The 18,990-nt window shown below is 41.4% G+C and overlaps 1 protein-coding gene across 2 annotated transcripts in view; it reads left to right on the top strand.

The window, feature by feature from the left end:
• Positions 1-18,990, top strand: part of sema3fa (sema domain, immunoglobulin domain (Ig), short basic domain, secreted, (semaphorin) 3Fa) — a 67,560-nt gene that overhangs the window by 28,644 nt on the left and 19,926 nt on the right. Inside the window, exons 1-4 of one of the 2 annotated variants that reach the window (XM_077573930.1) lie at positions 10,849-11,061; positions 12,580-12,740; positions 12,827-12,889; positions 18,165-18,284. In XM_077573930.1, the coding sequence (XP_077430056.1) occupies positions 12,651-12,740; positions 12,827-12,889; positions 18,165-18,284 (273 nt within the window). In that variant the 5' untranslated portion in view covers positions 10,849-11,061; positions 12,580-12,650. Of the gene's footprint in view, positions 1-10,848; positions 11,062-12,579; positions 12,741-12,826; positions 12,890-18,164; positions 18,285-18,990 lie in introns of those variants that run through there. The other variant, XM_077573929.1, reaches the window with a different exon arrangement.

Raw genomic sequence — 18,990 nt, 5'->3', positions numbered from 1 at the left:
ATGCAATACCACCCGGGCTAACTACATTTGCAAAGTTGAAGATGGCGGCGAAACATGGCAGCTCTAGTAAGGTGAAACTACAGCCATGTAATATAATTAGTGATTACTAGACCTACGATTATATATTTAAAATATATATATGTTGATGCGATACAATTATTATTATTTTTTGCATACTATTGACGGTTTTTAAAATGAATGAATTATTAGTTCGCCACTAGATGGCGCTAGGGATCACTGAAGCGTAGGCACTAGCCAATTAAGCAAAAATGTCACTTGGTCAAATTTCACACTTTATGGGTCGGAATTAAGGCACTCCAAAGACCCAACAAATTTGTATACAAGCCATTAAAAAGTCCATTTTTTTCATATGTTCCTGCTAAAAGAACTTCAGCTCGGCAACATTCCGTGCGTGGCCTCCTCTCTTGTGTCTCCATGTTAGCCAACAATGTGCCACATGGTGTGTGTGTGTGTGTGTACACAAGAGTTATTTATTGAACACTGAACTTCATCATAGCTGGGAAATAAGCAGAAGTGAAACCATGCATCACTAGTTAGTGCGGGAAATGATCTGTATATGGAGTATTTTGTATTTTCGACCGTCACTGTTTTACATCATAGGGAGTAAAGTGTTGCTCGTTACACCTTCAGGAAGTGAAATTTGGCCCCCAGAAGAACATTAGGGAGGTTCGATGGGTTTTTTTTTTTCTTTAAATTCTTCCAAAGTAAACTCATCCAAGTGTGTCTAAATTTGTCATCCTGGAACAGAAAAGGGCCTTCCCCAAACACTTCCCACACGAATAAATATTCGTAGGGGTGAACTAATGAGTCTTGCTGAACCACTTGTTGATTTATTTGTAGTATTTCTTTACGTTGATCTTTTTTGCCAGACCTTGTCTCTTTGCTTTTTTACAAACATGTAACTCATGAGTCAGTTCATGTCGATGAAGCTCTTGGCCGAAATTGTTAACCCCGCCAAACTCAAACAGTGACTTTGTTTGGGCTGCTGAATAATCGACAAAAAACGTCTAATTAGTTATTATTCATTCATTTCACGTTTTAAACACTCTAAGTGACAACTGTGTTGTAAATGTCCCTGAAATCAACCATCCATTTGCATTATTGCAAATCCTTGAAGTTGAAATATGTCACACTTGCACGACCCCCCCCCCCCCCCCCTGCTTCTCCCACCTGTGGCATGCCAGGCGCTAAAGAAAAGAGTGAAGGAACCGACAGAAAAAAGGTGCGTTATCTGAACCCGCTGGTATGTAGACGGGCTGTTAATGATAACATCAGGCAAGCAAAAGAGGAGAGGAAGCCCAAGGTCATAAATCAAAACATGCCGGGTAGAGTGAAGAGAGATGATAAATTAGTATTTTTTTTAATTATTTTTATTTTGACATAACATTTTGAAATGATGATAGGCAAGCATTGCGGATATGCTCCAAGCAAGTCTGTTACAGGATAGAAACAAGATGAATGATGTTCAATGCCCCCCCCCCCCCTTTCATCACTCATTGCCAACCAATTCAGTAAATAAAGGAGGAATTTAACATCGCTGTTGGCAAATGAAACGTTTTGACCTGCTAAATTTGGTACCAGGGTTTCTCAAATTTACAACAGAATTGCAGTAAATATTTGGATAAACACAAAACAATCAAGTGAAAAACAATAAGTACGACTCTTACTGATTGTGTCAATCAGGCTTTTCTCTTGGTTACTCCCAAATTCCCCCATAAAGCAAAGGCTCTATCATCTCCGAAAGTGAGTGTGAATGGTTGACTGCCTTTATTGTCTATTATAAATTGCCCAGAGATTGACTGGTTGACCGACCAGTCAATAAGATCCAGTCACCCGCAAACCAAATTAGGGCAAGCACTTGGAAAATAAATCAATAAATAATTAGTATGAAACCCAGTTGTGTTCAAACTTGTGATATGCGCGTAAACAACGTAATCCATAGATTAGGTTATTACAGATTATGCAGGAACCTCACATATTATACAAAACAAACAGATGAGGAAAAAAAACGATTCTTCTGCTTGGCACTCTAACAATCTTGGAATTGTTTTGACTATTGTAAAAGTGTAGGGGGCTGATAAGAGAACTTTGTGGAACACCCCACCACCACTACTACGATGTCCTCACTGCTGTCAGTGTTGGTTTAAAAGTCTCTTTTGTGAGCCAAAAAACACTTTTCTTTCATCCTCCAACCTGCCAGTTTCGATTGCAATCAGCAATTTTGTGTATCTTGGCACTCCGTATCGTTATTTTTCCACCTGCCATGTCATGATTATCATACAAATCCCCTTTTCCTGCAGCAGTTAAGAGGCTCTCTACTTCTTGGTCTGACTAGAGGGGCTTAGACTCCAGAGTTTCACCAAGCTCTCTTTTTTCTCTCTCTCTCTCTCTCCCCCTCTCTCTATCTTTTGACGAATGGAAGTCCTTAAAGTAGAAGTCAACCTTAAACATTCCTTGACAATAATATGCTATATGTGACCTCACTAGTCTAAACATGACATTCTGATTAATATTACATTTGTGTAATATGAGTTATGAAGCAAAATCCAGCCGTTCATATCCATCTCAGGGCCATTTTTTAAAATGCTTTTATTTTTAAAAAAAAAGATTTAAAAAGCTTTTTTTTTTTTTTTTAAAACAATTCAACACAACTTTACATTCTAGAACATACAAGATACCTGACAAAATCTTTGTTCATCTTAAAGATGGTACAATACAAGAAAAAAAATAAATAAAATAAAATAGACATTTTCTCAGGGCCATTGTGCCACTTGCTCACCTGTTTTCTGAAGCTGCGCTGTGATTGGTTGTTACCTGAGACCTGAGCAACACTGATGTTCATCTTCAGTCGACAGCTAGTGGCAAAATGGCCGCCTTCTGATATTGATAAAACAGCTGGATTTTGCTGCTTAATTCATATTCCACTAATGCAATATTAAACAGAATGCCATATTTAGACTAGTGGTACTGCATAGAACATATTATTGTAAAAAAAAAAATAATAATGTTTTGGGTTGACTTCCCCTTTAAAGTCGACAAGGGTTTTCCTTACTCCAGGCTCGAACCCATTAGTGAGTTGCCGGTGAAAAATGACCACAGGGAGTTTCGTGGATGGAGAAGCGGGTTGAGGTGGCTGTCGTCCCTCGTGGACCTTGAGTCAACAACATTTGGGTCTAATGGTCTGGCTAAATATACCTCCTAATTGCCCCCCCAATCTCATTTGCCGCCAGCTAGCAGCTAGCAACACACCAGCCGTGAACTTGATGGACAAGACGCTCCAAACGAATGAGAAATTGATTTATTGACAGCTTCGCTCCGCTTGGAACGAACTTCATCAAACTGGGTGGAAGAGGGGATTCGGACTAATCCATAAATACGAATTGAGCTGGAGCATTGTGCAGCTAGGCGTGTGTGTTAGCACAGCTGACAGGGACGACGAGTATTTGTCCTGAGCGCAAGGTCAGGGGTCAGCTTGGGAGAGGAGGATTTTCACTCTTTCAAACCAGCTCGCTCTCATTATTCAGACCTTCCGTAATCCTCTTTAACCTGATTTGTCACAGCCGACACTCTAAACTAGCTAAAAAAAAATACATCTTAAAAGTATTAGCAATTGGCACACACTTACTTTCCTGAAGATCACAAATGCACCATGCAAAAAAAATAAAATAAAAATAATAATAGTTGTCATAATCTCCAGTATCATCATGACCACCCTGCTTTCTCCTGACCCCATAGATAATCCAGATGATGTGCAAGTGTGTTAGAGGCCGAGGATGAGCTTTCACCCTGGAACCCTTGTGCACTCTAACCTTTCACAGGCAGCTGTCCTTTTGCAGGGGGTGTTGAAGGAAGATGGTAATCACACTTTGGTATTTGGTAGCCCGGTATGATATGATGGGGGTTCGTGGTGTACGACCGTCCCCACATATGACATTTCTTCATGATGAAGGGTGTAGAAATGCTGTTACCTCCATACTTACTGTTTTTTTCTTTTGATTGTTTTGCATTTATTACGTCAAAGTTTTTTCATGCAAATATGTCCTGTAAATATGAATTAATCACTGCATGAGCATAGTTAGAAACTATTCCAACTTGGTACAAATTTGCGTTCCGTATGAACAGAGTGCACCCCTCACATTTTTACAAATTTGTAAAAAGTAGTTAGTGTACAGCTTGTAAAACAGTATAAATTTATTGCCCGCTAAAAAAATCTAAAAAAAAACAACTATTATTTTCAAGTAGTAGTATCAAAATTGGACCGACTCAGCAATTTTCACTTAGGGGTGTGGTCACTTTTGTTGCCAGCGGTTGAAACATGAAGATGCATATTAAACGAGACTTATTATGATTTTTTTTTTTTATAAGTTCCCAGGTCTTGAAGGTGTATTCAAGGATTTTCTCAAAAAGTAGAAGCCAAACATTTGTCACTTTTTTTAAAATGCTAAACGTTAACTCATTCACTGCCATTGACGGCTATAGACGTAAAAAAAAAAAAAATTCTATTACTTTAACATTTTTTTCCACTTTTGTTAACAAGAGTATGAAAACCTAGAAAAAGATTATTGTAAATTTAGAATAAATATAAAATTTGTGATTAATCGTTAGTTAACAAGTGAAGTCATGTGATTAATTACAATAAAAAAATGTAATTGCCTGATGGGCCTAATTTAAAAAATAAAAAAAATAAATAAGGGGCCTTTAATCGTAATTAATCGGATGATAATTTTATATCTCTTATAAATGTACAATAAAAAAATCTAGGTTTTATTAAAAAAAATTAATGAAATTATTTTTTTTTTTAACTCATAGAAATAGTTCACAGGAATTTTTGACGTCTATAGCCGTCAATGGCAGTGAATGAGTTAAAACGCCTATCAAATGCCGAAAACGTGCATCTTCATCTTTATCGGTCTCTGCAGCCGGCCGGCCTTGCTCCATAGACGGATGTCTTCTTGCGGCCATTTTCTATGTATGCGGGTAGGATCAATAAAGCTACAACAATATGAATGGCTGAGTCCAAAGCTAACTAGGCTACATGCTACAAACACTCAAAGTGCACATGCGCAGCGAGGAAAAAGCACGCACGACGTTGTTTTCGAGAACTAATCGTTAAGATGATCCACCAGTGACAAAAGATCCTTGAATACACCTTTAATGAGGTTTCTGTGACGTTTTCGTCCAAATGTGCCGAGGATCAAAATGATAGAAGCATTTTTACCCTTCGTTTCCTGCCTTGCTGAAATGAGCTTGTTTTGTTTTCTCACAAACACATTTTAGAAATAGGTTGTTTAATTTCACACTTTGTTGGTGGGCACCAGAGACTATTTGTGTACAAGCCCATATAAAGTCAATTTTCCATCATATGTCTACTTCATTTTTTTTTTTTTTTTTTTTTCTGGAGAGCTCAATATTGTTCTTTCGGTAATTTTACCGATTTGACATGTCATCATCATTGCTCTCTTTTTTAAAAAAAAAATTTCTAATTTTTTTTATTTATTTATTTGTATTTTGTATGTGTATGTGCGTGCGTGCGTGTGAGTGTGTGTGTATTCATTAGTTCACCTAAAACCTATTAAAAAATCCCATACCGTCTACTTCATTTTTTAAGCCCTACATATTCGCTTTCATAGACATAATGAAGACTATTTTTTGATCTGATACCAATGCCTAGCAAAACTCTGTGACCTCCCCTCTACCTGAAACATGCATACGATTTTCCTTTGAGCATTTAATTAACCTTTTCTATCATCTGCAACGACAGATATAGATTTCTTATAATGTCTTCTCTATTTTTTTTTGCTCAGGAAGTCACTTCGCTCCTTGAATCAATGTTTCTTCTGCTTTCCAGCCGTGCAGGCGGGCAGGTGTCTGTGATTTGATGTGGGGATCAGAGAACTCTATTTCTTTGTGGACACATACACACACACACACACACACACACACACACACACACACACACAGCGTATCAGTGGTAGACGAGCGTGAAGAGCATCTGAGCGACAGCATCCGGAAGCGCGGAGATAAGGTGTAATCTGCTTGCAATTATTTCTGCATGGCAGGCGCAGGTAAGCGGCAATCATCTCCTGCGACGCGTGTTGTGAGTCAATAATCCCGACCCCGACCAGGGCGATTACGAGGTCCGACACAAAGCCCAGGCAGGTCTCTCTGATAGCCAAAGTCGACTCTCAAAACGATACACGGACCTCGGGGCCGCCAATGCACAAAGGCGGCATCCATTCATTTTCTATGGGGCTTGTGGGTGAGATGGATCCTATTCCAGATGACCTTGGCTGGGGGGCGGGGCCCCGCCCACCCTGGCATGGTCGCCGCTAGCCAATTGCAGGTCTCAGAGACAAGCAAGCATTTTGCAGACATATTCACAACTATGGACAAAATAGTCAAACTCAAAGGTGGGCAAACTTTTGTGCTAAAGATCCAAAAATAAAATAAATGTTAAATGTCTAATGACATTTTTATAAATGCATCAAACTTAATAATACTTTTTACCAAGGCTTGATGTCACACTTTTTACACCCTTTCACATATATAAACAAAATGTATACCAGATGAAAGACCACAAGTCATATATTATACAAGTCATGCACAGTTATAAAGCAATCAAATAGCAAATAAACATGTGACATGTTGCCCCACCATCGGGTAGGTTGTCACACTTCATGGGCTAAGTTGTCACACCTCATGGGCTAAGTTGTCACACTGGATTTTGCAACTAAAGACAAAATTATTGTTGTTTGCGATTCTGATGAGAATAATTTTTGGGGGCACACCCCTAATCGGGGTACCGCATTTTATGACAGCTTAAAAACGACACATATGCTTCATTCGTCAGGGGCTTCCTTCATCCGTGCACGCACGGCTGCAGACAAGCCGTAGCACGGAGAGGCCACGCCTCGACATCAAGCACACGAGAATCCAAGCAACATGCCGCAGATGCCTGGACAAGTGTGTCGGATTTTTCTGTCCCCCCCCCCCATGCCTCCCCAAATCCCCTTTCATCTTTCAGCAGGGACTTGATTTGGGAGGCTGTTAGCGGCATGACAAGAAGCGCTCAGAACGTGGAGGAGCTGCAACTTTACTCAGCCGCTAATGTCTCTTTTTAGCTGAAAAACATTATTTTAACCAGAATCGAGGGCGACCACATCCAGCAGGTGGACCGCACCGCAGGTATAAGAAAGTAATGGGGAACATATTGGGTTCTTTCAAACACAAATTATATTCAGCGAGGGCATGAAACAGAAGACAAACATCACAGGAAAAAAAGTGCATTTGGCTTCAATTTGTCTGGTAATAATTACAAAGTCCTCGCTGCTTTGGAAACAGAGTAATACGCAACAGACGCTGTGGTTTTCGTAGACACACACTGTCATTGTTGAATTGAGCAGCGGGTTTGCGAAATTGCGCTTTCGAACACAATATCAAAGCCGTGTTGTGTTTGTTTCAACATTTTCCAGGCGTTTTTGAATACAAGCGTTGATAGACGAGTGGTGAAAATGAACACGGATAAAGGTGGGCGGTTGTTGTCATACCGCCGTTTGTTATCTCACCGCACGCTACAGGCGCTATTTGTGTTAAGGCACGTCTCGGCTTTGCGAAGGCGGTCACGTGTCTTTCGGATGCGAGCGGTGCCGTTTTAGCAAGTCCGATGGTGACGTTAATGTCCTCTTATTGTCTTCCACCGAGAGGATGCAATGAATCTCTTTACAGGCTTTGGCATTCAGGCGAGAATATTTCTCCTAAGTGGCGTTATTAAGTGGCTTTTTATTGTTCATTTTCCATCCCCAGACATTATAAGCATCTACAGTATATTGCAGTTTTATATAGTTCATGAGTGCAAATGAAGACGGGTGGTAAAATGAGGCTTGCCAACATGTGCAAACACGCAGGACGTGTTGTGGCTTCTTTTTTTTTTTCACACCCCAGGCAGTCTTTGCTTCTTTACTAAATATTAAGCTATCAGAAATATGCAGACCTCCGTGAGGGTGTGATGGCCTTTTATTGCTTTTTTTGTATGATTTCATTTCATACACACACGGCAAAACATCATTAACACAATTCGCCGGAGGGGTTTTGGTTGAGAAAAAGCGGGAAAGAATGGATGTGAATTAAATGCTGCCTGAACCGCAATTGTGCTGTATATAATTAATTTGCAGATTGCAAATGATGCCGAAACTCGGACGGACTTATTTGGAAAAAGTATGTCATTGTTTAAATAAAGATCATTTAGGAATGTGTTTCATGGGTGCAATTTGCAAAGATACATTTCTGGAGGAGGGAAGTGGGGTCAGTATGTTCTCCCTTTTACAGCATCTCAAATGGTTGGTACACCCTCTCAAGTGGCACAATTTGGATTATTTCGAGTAATTGTTTGGAGCCATTTTTTTGTCATTTAAAATTGTTCAAATACTCTGATTTCAGCATATCAACATTAATTGTGCACTGATTTCTGTAGTCATTCATGAAAGAAGACTGATTATCGTCTGTGTCTAATCAAAATAAGACATTTGCAAACATCTGTTTTTACTTTGGAAAACAATGACCCAACCGGGAACATAGTACATCAACCCCCCCCCCCTTTTTTTTTAAATCACTACATGAGAATACAATGTACGAAATAAACACCAATCACCGTTTAATAAACAAAATAATTAAAATCCAAATAAAGTAATTCGGGGTCAAATTAAAATGAAACCGATTAGTTGATTAACTCATTCACTCCCAGTCATTTTCACTGAAGCAACCCCCTTTGCTCCAATTATTTTACTGGATTTTGACCGATTTTGCAAGGCCCACAGAATATTGTGTTATATTGCTATAAAAACATGGAACCTACCAAAAGAAAGATTGGTCTTTCTTTCATCAGGTAAAAAAAAGTATATTTGTATCCGTTTCCATTTTGCAGCAAGCAATTAGCATTAGAATATAGCTAAGATTCAAGAGCTAGTTGCAACATGGCCCTGGTTGATCTCTTTTAACTCTGCTGCCACCTGCTGGGCGTTTTTTTTTGTAATAACTGCCATTGCTTTAAGCGACCTCTTCAGGTCAGAGGCTGCATCAAAGTACGTGTTTGGGACCATGGCAATATTTAAAATCAAACGTTTTTATAAATTTTTGGGAGCAAATGAGTTCATCGATTGAATAATCGATTGATGAATCGATTCTAAAAATATTCGATGGTGACCGCACTCATTGATAAGCCTTTTGTGGGGGTGTCGACAGGCATTAAATCGGAATTGGGCATTTGGACATGCTGTGTAAATCCAGCTTCACTCTGACACCTTTTAGTCCTCCGCTCCGACATTAACACACGCAATTTAACTTGGGTGCAGACCAAAAGCAACCCATCCAAGACCACCTTGAAGAAAACTGTTGGGTAATTGTGAGAAAACGAACCAGCCGGAACGTTAGGCACTCAACAGATGTTGGTAAAGCATCCACATGTTCAAAGTCAGCTGAGATTGTCAACCCGGAAACCTCTCGAGAGCGCTTTGCAGGATCATATTCACCATTTAGCACCAGTCGGTTCCCATTTGCGCTCATGCTGTGTACAGATGTGATCAGTGTGAGGTGTCATGGCATGTGAGAGGTTGATTCTCTTTTCACCAGCATCCAGTCACATATATCGTTTTGCCTCCTGAAAGAGTTCCCACCGGCAGCTGAGAAGCCTGCAGGCCTTCTGGCAGCAGACTCACTATTTGAACGTCTTTTTGTTTTGTGAGTGGAAACTACCATGTATGATTTTTTTTTTATTCCAAGCAAAGCAGGCAGATGTTCTCCCGGTCAAGGAGAACGTATTCTATCTTGTGTATCCGATTCCTCATGAGCTAGCCAGAGAACAGCAGGGGTGTTTGTCTGCTCCCACCGAACAGGAACATGAGCGGGTCCTCTCGTTTTCTCTGCAAATATAGCCTCGGCTTTGTTGGGGTTTCCTTTCCCAAGAACGCGTGAATGGGAGCAAGAGATTGGGAGGTACTGGGCAGACACCGGACTGTCTTCCTTCCGCCACGCAATTACTCCCTGAAAGCCTCCCCACCTGCCAAGGAGGGCCAAATGTTGCAACGTGACATGATGAGAGACGTTAGGGAGTGAGCAGGTCTCCGCGACTGGAGAATTTGCAGCAGAAGATTACGACCGGTCATTCCCGTCAGTCTGCGACGGGGAGGTTGGACGAGGCGGAGGAAAGCCAGGATCCCAAATCCAATCTGGGTTTTGTAATGATAACTCACAGCAGCCCGAGATTCTTGTCACTGTTCACCAAGGGCGGATCTAGTGTGAAAAAGCAGAAAGGAAATAAATGGATGGTGATTATGAGTTGTTTTGACTTAGGCTCTGTTCACACAGAAGCAAAGCTGCCTTTGTTCCTCAAAAGAATCTTGTACACAGAAACGTTTCAAGAATATGCGTGTGTCCAAAAGAAGACGCTGAGGACGTTTAACGGCTGTAATGTATATGCCAAGTCTGGAGTGGCGTTGTAGCGCAGCCACAGGAAGTTAACGGAAAGCGTAGAAGAAGAATCACCGAAGAAGACGAACCACTGATCTGAATAGACGAGAGGCCAAGACTTTTGAAGCCGCAAGGCCACCATATTACTCCTCCCAAGAAACGTTTCTCGGCATACGATCCTTTCCATCGGAATCTATCGGAATCTATATTTATATATAACTATAAATATATATACTGTATATACTAGCCTACGAGCTGTACATGTCTGATCTGTACGTATACGTATCGTTTATACAGTAGTCTGCTCGCGAGATGGGAGGGGTAAGATGGCCGCCCTGTCGCTTCAACGGCTTGCACGGGCGTGTATGGGCTATCGGCTATCCAGCGGTAGAAACAGCTCAGTGAGACGAACACAGGATAAGTGACAATGGCGGGTGATTCCGGTACAACATCACGCAAATAAAAGTTAAGGAGGTTGCGCAAAACGTTTTGAAATCTTTCCACTCTGGAGCCCGGTTCCAAAAGTGATCGATTTCAAGCTCCGAAACGGTGCTGCCGTGGAGACGAACTGCTTAAACGGTGAGAAACTTGTCCTCAATAGGGTCACGGCGCAGCTGGAGACGATCTCAGCTGATTTTGGGTGACAGGCTGGTAACACTGTTAGGATAAAAATTTACACTGTCAGAGTAAATTTCCTTGAGTGTTGGCATAGATGTTTGGTGTAACCTGAATTGCACTACCTTGAGCATTAAATTGACCACATCCTCATTTCCGCTGAAGGAGAAAAGTTCCAATTTTCCAGCGTGCTGTGGACATTTCAATAGCGATACATCCAGTTGTTGTTGGCAGGGTGGCGTGGCTCAGTGGTAGAGTGGTCGCCTTGCAACCCTGAGAGTGTGGGATTTGATCCCAGGTCAGTGTTGAAGTATCCTTGAGCAAAATACTGAACCCTCAGTTGGTCCTGATGCAAAATGTAAAGCGCTTTAAGGGCTTTCTAAGGTGGAAAAGCGCAATATAAATGAAGTACCATTAAGTGTAGTTTAAATAAGTTTAATTTTTAACACTCATAAGTGTTTAAAAATACCAGTTACGTGTAGTTTGTCAGTGTTAATTTATTTGAGCACTACTACAATTTTTAACTCTATACAGTGTTGGAGTAACACTGGTTAAGTGCAAAAAAAGTAACACTTTTGAAAAGTGTCAGATTTACACTCATTGGTGTGGACACATATAAATACTTTTCCAGTGGTAGATTTTAGCACTCTAAGTGTTAATCTAACACTGGCGATTTTACTGTGTATACTGTCGGTCTTTGTTATTTTTCATGTTTCTCAGACGGCTTGTTACTGTCAAGACAAACTCCGTGTGTGTTTTTACAATACTTGGTCAAAAAAAACTGGATTCTGTACAATCTCATGTAAAATCATGGCTCTGAAAAAGTATTTTTTAAGAACATACTTTCTTACAGTTCTTGTATTGTATGCTGTATGTGCTTTTGCTTTTTCATTTAAAGTACTTTATTGACCAAAAAAAGCGACATATACCTTGATTTGTGAGTTTAATCCGTTCCATAACAATTTGTTGGCATCCATGAATGAGTGGATGGCGACCATATTTTTGCCCAAGTCAGCAGGGAAGGGTCCAGCTCCCTGTGACCCTGAGCAATTTCAACAACATAGAAAATGTACATGAATGTCATCAATGTTCTCCAACTGCACATTGAATGAATATGCAGTTATTTATATTTAGCAAAAGAGCGGCATGTAGTTGCAAAGCCGTTTTAAAAATAACGACCGTATTGTGTAAAATAACGTCTGAGGGTTCTCTGCCTCATTACTACTGTATATGCCTATGTGGCATCGTTATATGTGTCTTTGTGTGCGCGCGGGTGGTTCCGAGTGGTAAAGATAACCTTACGGCCCAAATGAGAGGATAAATCGAGAATTTGGCGCCACAATGGAGCAGCCTGCACACCATCCCATAAGACCGCGTCTGTGATTTGTGTTTCCCAATTTTACGGTATGTTTTCCTACCGCCACAGCCTCGAACAAAACCATTTATTTTCCCTCTCTCTCTCTCTCTCTCTCTCTTTGACAGAGTTAAAGTCGACCGGCACGGCTCACCACTTCTCCTTCTTGCTAAACTCGAGCGACTATCGGATTCTTCGCATGGACGAGGACCACGACCGCATGTATGTGGGCAGCAAAGATTACATCCTGTCTCTGGATCTGCACGACATAAACAAGGAGCCACTCATTGTAAGGATTGGCAAAGAAATCTGGAGGGGTTTTGGCTCAAGTTCTGCATCTCACTTTTGTTGCTCTGTCTTTTTGTTTTTTTAAAGATCCACTGGCCCGTCGTCCCTCAGAGGAAGTCCGAATGTGTCCTGTCTGGAAAAGACACCAATGTGAGTGAGAGGGATTTGAACTTGTGACCTCCTGGTTACTGGACAATGCAATTTACCAAGTGCGCCACCGAGCGGTATTAGAGAGCTGGTGATGATGTATGGAAGTGGGCGTGGCAAGGAGACTTAGAAAAAAGTTCAACGCCAGTCCCATTGAAATTTCCTCAGTCTCTCCTTTGGTCGGTTGAGGTCTCCCTGATTTGTTGGAATTTAGATGTCTCTGGGGTTGGTGAAGGACTCTGGTTGGTGGCCTGGTGGGTGGTGTCTAGTCGGTGCTTTCCTTTCTTTTCTTTGGTCCTTCCTCAGGTCTCCTGACGGCCTCACAACTCTGGCTGGAAGTGTTCGGTTTAGGTGAACGGTATGGGATTTTTTTAATAGGTTTTAGGTGAACTAATGAATACACACACACTCGCACGCACGCACACACGCACATACAAAATAAAAAATATAATTTTTTTTTTTTTTTAAAAAGAGCGAGCAATGATGATGACATGTCAAATCGGTAAAATTACCGAATGAACAATACTGAGCTCTCCAGGAAAAAGACAAGAAAAAAAAGAAAATGAATGGGGAAAAGTTGATATTAAATGTTAAATTGTGCGGCGAATACTGCACGTAATGTGGAATCAGACGATAAATACCCCCGGGAGTTGTTTCACGGCCAAAAAATTGTGGAGAATATGCTTCAGCATTCCCACAATTAAGCACACCAGTCATTAATCGCTCAGGATAATCTTTCAGAGATATCTGATGAGCATACCTTGTGGGGGTGGGGGTGGGGTGGGGGGGTCTTCTTCCAAAATGCCACTTGGGCTGTCACACGCTCATCCAGGATAGCGACAGCGTTGATTGCTGATTGCGAACAGCTGCTCTCAATGACGCACGAGGGAGCCGTTCCTCGGAATGGGCCACGAGGAATCGTCTCCGTAGAAAACCGGGAATACGGCATATTGCACGCACGTATATTTAGGGCCCAAGACATAGGCGGGGGGGGGGTGGGGGGGGGCGGCCGTCTTGGAATCGATGTTTATTATTATTATTCCCTTTTTTGGGAGCCTCGCCATTGTCAGACCGCGTGCATCCTGGGAAAAGTGTATGTACTTTGGTGCTTCCTGAACCCGACCGCTCGAAACTCACTCAGTAGCGTCCCGTGGAAAGTTAGAAACCCGTTTCACCGATTGACATATTCCCAAATTTTAACAGGAAGTCGGCCATTTTGATTTGTAGCAGCCATTTCTGGTGAATTTTAGGCTTCTTTTGACTAAATGTGGCCCAAATAAGAAGCTGGTATCTTTGATCTGGGATGGGCAACTGGCAGCCCGCGGGTCACATGTGGTCCTTGCAAACACTCTGAGTGGCCTTTTATTGATTAAAAAAAATAATAATAAATTCCCCCAAAATTGGAGAGTGGAATAATAAACATGTTTCCTCTGCTACAGTGACCCCAGCATACTCGGTTTTACTGCGGATTGGGATTTTTTTTTTAATAATTTGTTGTTTTTGGTGGGGGGACCCAACCCCCTTTTTTTTGGAAAACAAATAATGGAGGCTTTGGCTTATCAGCATTTTTTTGAATATTTTTTGGGTGGTTTTGCAAAAAAAATAAATAAATTGCCAATGCATTTCAATGGCCTCAAGGCCACTCGAATTTTATTTAAAAAAAAAAATACATTTCCTAAATGTATGAATTGGAACAGTTTGACCACATTTTTAGCCCCTTGTGGCATGATCTGATCTATATTTTTGTAAGCATATTCGACCGTGTAGGTTTTTTCTTTTCTTTTGCTTTGTTTTCTACATGCATCCAAGCTGTGATGTCAAACCAGTTCCATTCGGACCTGATCCAATTTTCCCATAAAACATGGAAACTCCCCATTGTTACATGTTTACATGATATAAATTTCTCCTGTCAAATCTCATCAGATAAAATTAGAATTTGTTGTGCTATTGTATATTTTTACCTCCTCAATTGCTGAATGTTTTCTGGATACAATCTAGCTGGAAGGCAACTCAGTACTGCACAGGAAGCCAATTTATTATCTCGTAATCATTTCGCAGTCCAAACAACAAGCAAACAAAAAAAAAAAAGAGCCTTTAGTAGCTTCCAGACTTTTCTGAAGTGTTAACATGATCCACACATGCAAACAGGCACTAATCCTACCCTCCTCGCACCAGCATAGAGTGGAAGCTAATCATTGAAATGCATACAAAAAAACAGATCTCTTTGCTTTTGAGGTGCAGCCACACATTTCGTCGGAAGGAGCCAAGTGGAGGGGAGTGACGAGGTAGCGAGAGCAGGCTGCTGTTTATCCAACTGGAATGTTCATTTGTGCATGTTCGCTGACCCGTTGCCTCTCCGCCTCCGGCTACTTGGTATCGGCCTCTCGTTGCTTGTACGAGCGTGCGGGTTTAAAATTTCATCAATAAGCAAAAGAAATAACGTCGACAACCCTTGCAATCTTCACCTGCTCTTTAAGAGGGCCACACAGATGATGACAATTCAGAAGCAATTGACAGTGGATGTCGGTGCAGGCTGGAGGTCAAAGGCAATCATTCTCGCTGTTCTCTCAGTGGAGGGGGGGGGGAGCACAACTGGACACACACACATTACCACACACACATGAACTCCCCTGGAAACCTCGGACTCGTGCATCTGTTGTGTTGCTAAGAACTGCCAAAAATAGCTCATCCCCCCCCCCCGTCCTGCATACACAAATCTTAAGTTTTGTTTTTTCATGCTGTGACTGCCAGCTGTAACGCCCGGAAATTCATATCATAGCTTCAAGAGCGAGGTATTTGTTTTTTTGGTTTTCCTGTCGAACCTTTCTCCATCTTTTTTTGCTGAAAACCTTTCTTTCTGAAACATTTTTAAAGTTAATGTCAGATGAGTTTGAAACAATTAACTAATTTGCTCCCAAAAACGTATAAATATGTTCTATTTTAAATATTACCATAGTCCCAAAAAAACGTATTCAGACTTTTTTTTTTTTTTTTATGATTTTGGTATGCTAGAGCATACAAAAGGCTTTGATGCAGCCTCTGACCCGAAGAGGTGCATTTTTCTCCCTTACTGTACCCATGCAATAGTAATTATTATAAAAACGGCCAGCAAGTGGCAGCAGAGGTCAACCAGGGCCATGTTGCAACAATCTCTTTTCCCCAGTGTTGTGAACAGGTTTGTGAATAATGAGGAAACTTAGCTATATTCTAATACAAATTGTTGCAAAACGGAAACAGATACAAATATACTTTTTTTTCCCTGATGAAAGAAGAGACTCTAATCTTTTTTTTTTTTTGGTATGTTCTATGTTTTGGGCCTTGCAAAATCAGTCAAAATCCAGTAAAACAGCCGGGAGCAAAGCGGGTTGCTTCAGTGAAAATGACTGGGAGTGAATAGTTTGCGATGCACAGTATATACAATTTAAGATGTTAATATAGGCAATAATAACAAAAGGATAAGGGGAGGGGCATCAATTATTTGCATTTTTCGCTATTTTTGGCCATACAAGTCACCACAGGATAATCAGAAGCAGACTTATTTGCCAAGTATGTAAAACACACACAAGGAATTTGTCTTCACAGTCACAACCCGTCCAAAAATAACAATGACCAAAAGAGGGAAGCCTGATGGTTACTTAATTAGCGCCCCGAGTTTCTTAGATGGAAAAGAGGTGACACAAGAAAGGAGGGACTTTGGGGGGGACTGTGGGGTCCAAAATGTGCTCTTTTAAAAGGGAGCACAGTGTGGACCTGTACCCGATAATTATCTTTTCGAGACATCTGATAATCGTGTCTTTAATCGGCAAAGCTGCAATTTTGCAAACGTTACCGTGCCCAACCGTAGGAGGAAACAGCTGGTTTAGCAAGAAACAGCCAGCAGCACCTCTTTATTTGCTTGTTGCGATATTACAGTGTTGTGGTGGCCATCGTTACCACTGAGGTCATCCGCATGCTGAACAAACCACATCACTCACATTTTCAAGTGCCAGTACATGAAGTAGTAGAATTTTTGGGGCCAAAAAATGTTCAGGACGATTAATTGGGTTTTCCCTCAGCCCCGACCCTGACACTCCTCGCACGCTGCGCAGTTCTGCTCTTTAGATTTTCTCTGAAAGTGCCGAGTGATCTGAGCTCGGGCCCGGGGCCGAGCATGGAACGGAGCTGCCAAACAAGGCGGCAGCGGAAATGATGGATGTGATTGCTTTAAGATTGGCAGAGGGATTATTAACCACCAGTGGGGTGTTATGCAAATAGTTCTTTTTGACTTTTTTTTTTTACTTCCATTCAGAATGTTTTTGTGATCATTTATTTCCCCATTAGTTAAAAAAAAATGGACAGGGGTGCAGAATGGGCCAGAGAATTAAAAAAAAAAAAAAAGATTGCATTTGGGATTAAGGATGAATCTTTTGCTCCTTTTGAATAGCCTGTACAGCCAGGATTTATCTGGGAAATAACCCGGATTGATGGGTTGACCAGCGAATTTTCCGCCTTCAGATAAAGCATCAGATCTATGTTAATAGTGATTGACCAAATGGTGGAATAATAAGGAGTGTAACGTGACGCCCCCAAAATGAAGGTATGGTCAGACCTTGTTTTTAAGGTGACACATTTGGTACCATAAGGGAGAAAAATGCACAACGTAAAACTACTTTTTTGTGTGTGTGTAAACAGGATTTGCTGTGATGACATTTAAAGGAGAAGTCAAGTCAAAAATGTGCCTCATAGTAATATATTCTGTGTGTGCCTTCACTAGTCTAAACACAACATCTTGAGTGGCAAAATGGCCACCCTTTGAGATGGATAGAAACGGGAAGATTTTGCTGCTTAATTCATATTCCACAAACGCAATATTAATCAGAATACGTTTTTTTTTAGACTAGTGGGGACTATACAACATATTACTGTTAATCAAGAGGTGGCAAATCCAGGTCCAGAAAGTAAAAACCCTGCCACAGTTTGGCTTTAGCCCCTGATGCTAGCTAGCTAGCTCCCTTGTAGGTAAATGAGCACCATGGGAGCTAGCTAGCTAGCATTGGCTTTAGCCCCTGATGCTAGCTAGCTAGCTCCCTTGTAGGTAAATGAGCACCATGGGAGCTAGCTAGCTAGCATCAGGGGCTAAAGCTAAACTATTGCAGGGTTTTTACTTTCTGGACCTGGATTTGCCGCCTCTGCTGTAAATAGAACTTTGACTTGGCTTCCCCTTTTTTTTGTATTTGTTTGTTTTTCGCCTGATGAGATCCCGACGGAATATTTTGATCACGATTGTGTTCTCCCTCAGGGCGAGTGCGGCAACTTCATCCGTCTGATCGAGCCGTGGAACCGCACTCACCTGTACGTGTGCGGAACGGGAGCGTACAACCCCATCTGCACATACGTGGACCGCGGACGAAGGTCGCAGGTAACCCAAGACTCCTCGGAGACTTAACCCTAAGGCTACCCCTCCTTTTTTTCTACAGCCGTATTTGTCGATCGAGCGCAGGCGGCTGAGGCTGTTCATCTGCTCTGTCAGTTTCATCCAATGTGCTTTTCTTCCATCAGTTTTTGCCGCTCGCTTGCATGTCTTGCATGGCTGGGGTTCCTTTGTAGTCGCATTTACACCAAACATTACCAACAGACTACTGTTTATTGGTAAACAGCGAGTGATCATTAGAAAAAGCTTTACGGGGACAAATTATGAAAAATATTTTTTTATGGTTATATACTGTACCCAGTTGGAATCAGAAGTGGCAGCACAACTTCAGCAAAAAAAAAAAAAGTTTAATTCTTTGCATACAATTTAATTATGTCATTGCTGCCTGTTTTAATAATCTACATTATCATCCAATGAAGAAGAATCATAGAGTTCAATTTTCCTCACCACGCAAAATAATAAATAATCTCGCCCGATCTCGCTCATAATATCGTTTTGACAGGACATGCAGCAAATTCCTTGCCTGTAATCCCCCCCATCCACCTGTTTATACAGAGCGGGCTCTGTCGGTCCGTCTTTCTGTCTGGCTAAGAGCCCCTGAAAAGCCATCACTACCCGTGGAGCCTCCCATCCATCATCGCTCTCGTAGCCCCGCCCCCACCTCGGGCACGATGACCGACGGCGAGTGGGACGC

The sequence above is a fragment of the Vanacampus margaritifer genome, chromosome 8 (assembly GCF_051991255.1).
Source record: "Vanacampus margaritifer isolate UIUO_Vmar chromosome 8, RoL_Vmar_1.0, whole genome shotgun sequence".
Taxonomy (NCBI): Eukaryota; Metazoa; Chordata; class Actinopteri; order Syngnathiformes; family Syngnathidae; genus Vanacampus; species Vanacampus margaritifer.
Note: the sequence above shows the minus strand (reverse complement) of the source record. Positions and strands in the feature narration are given on the sequence as shown.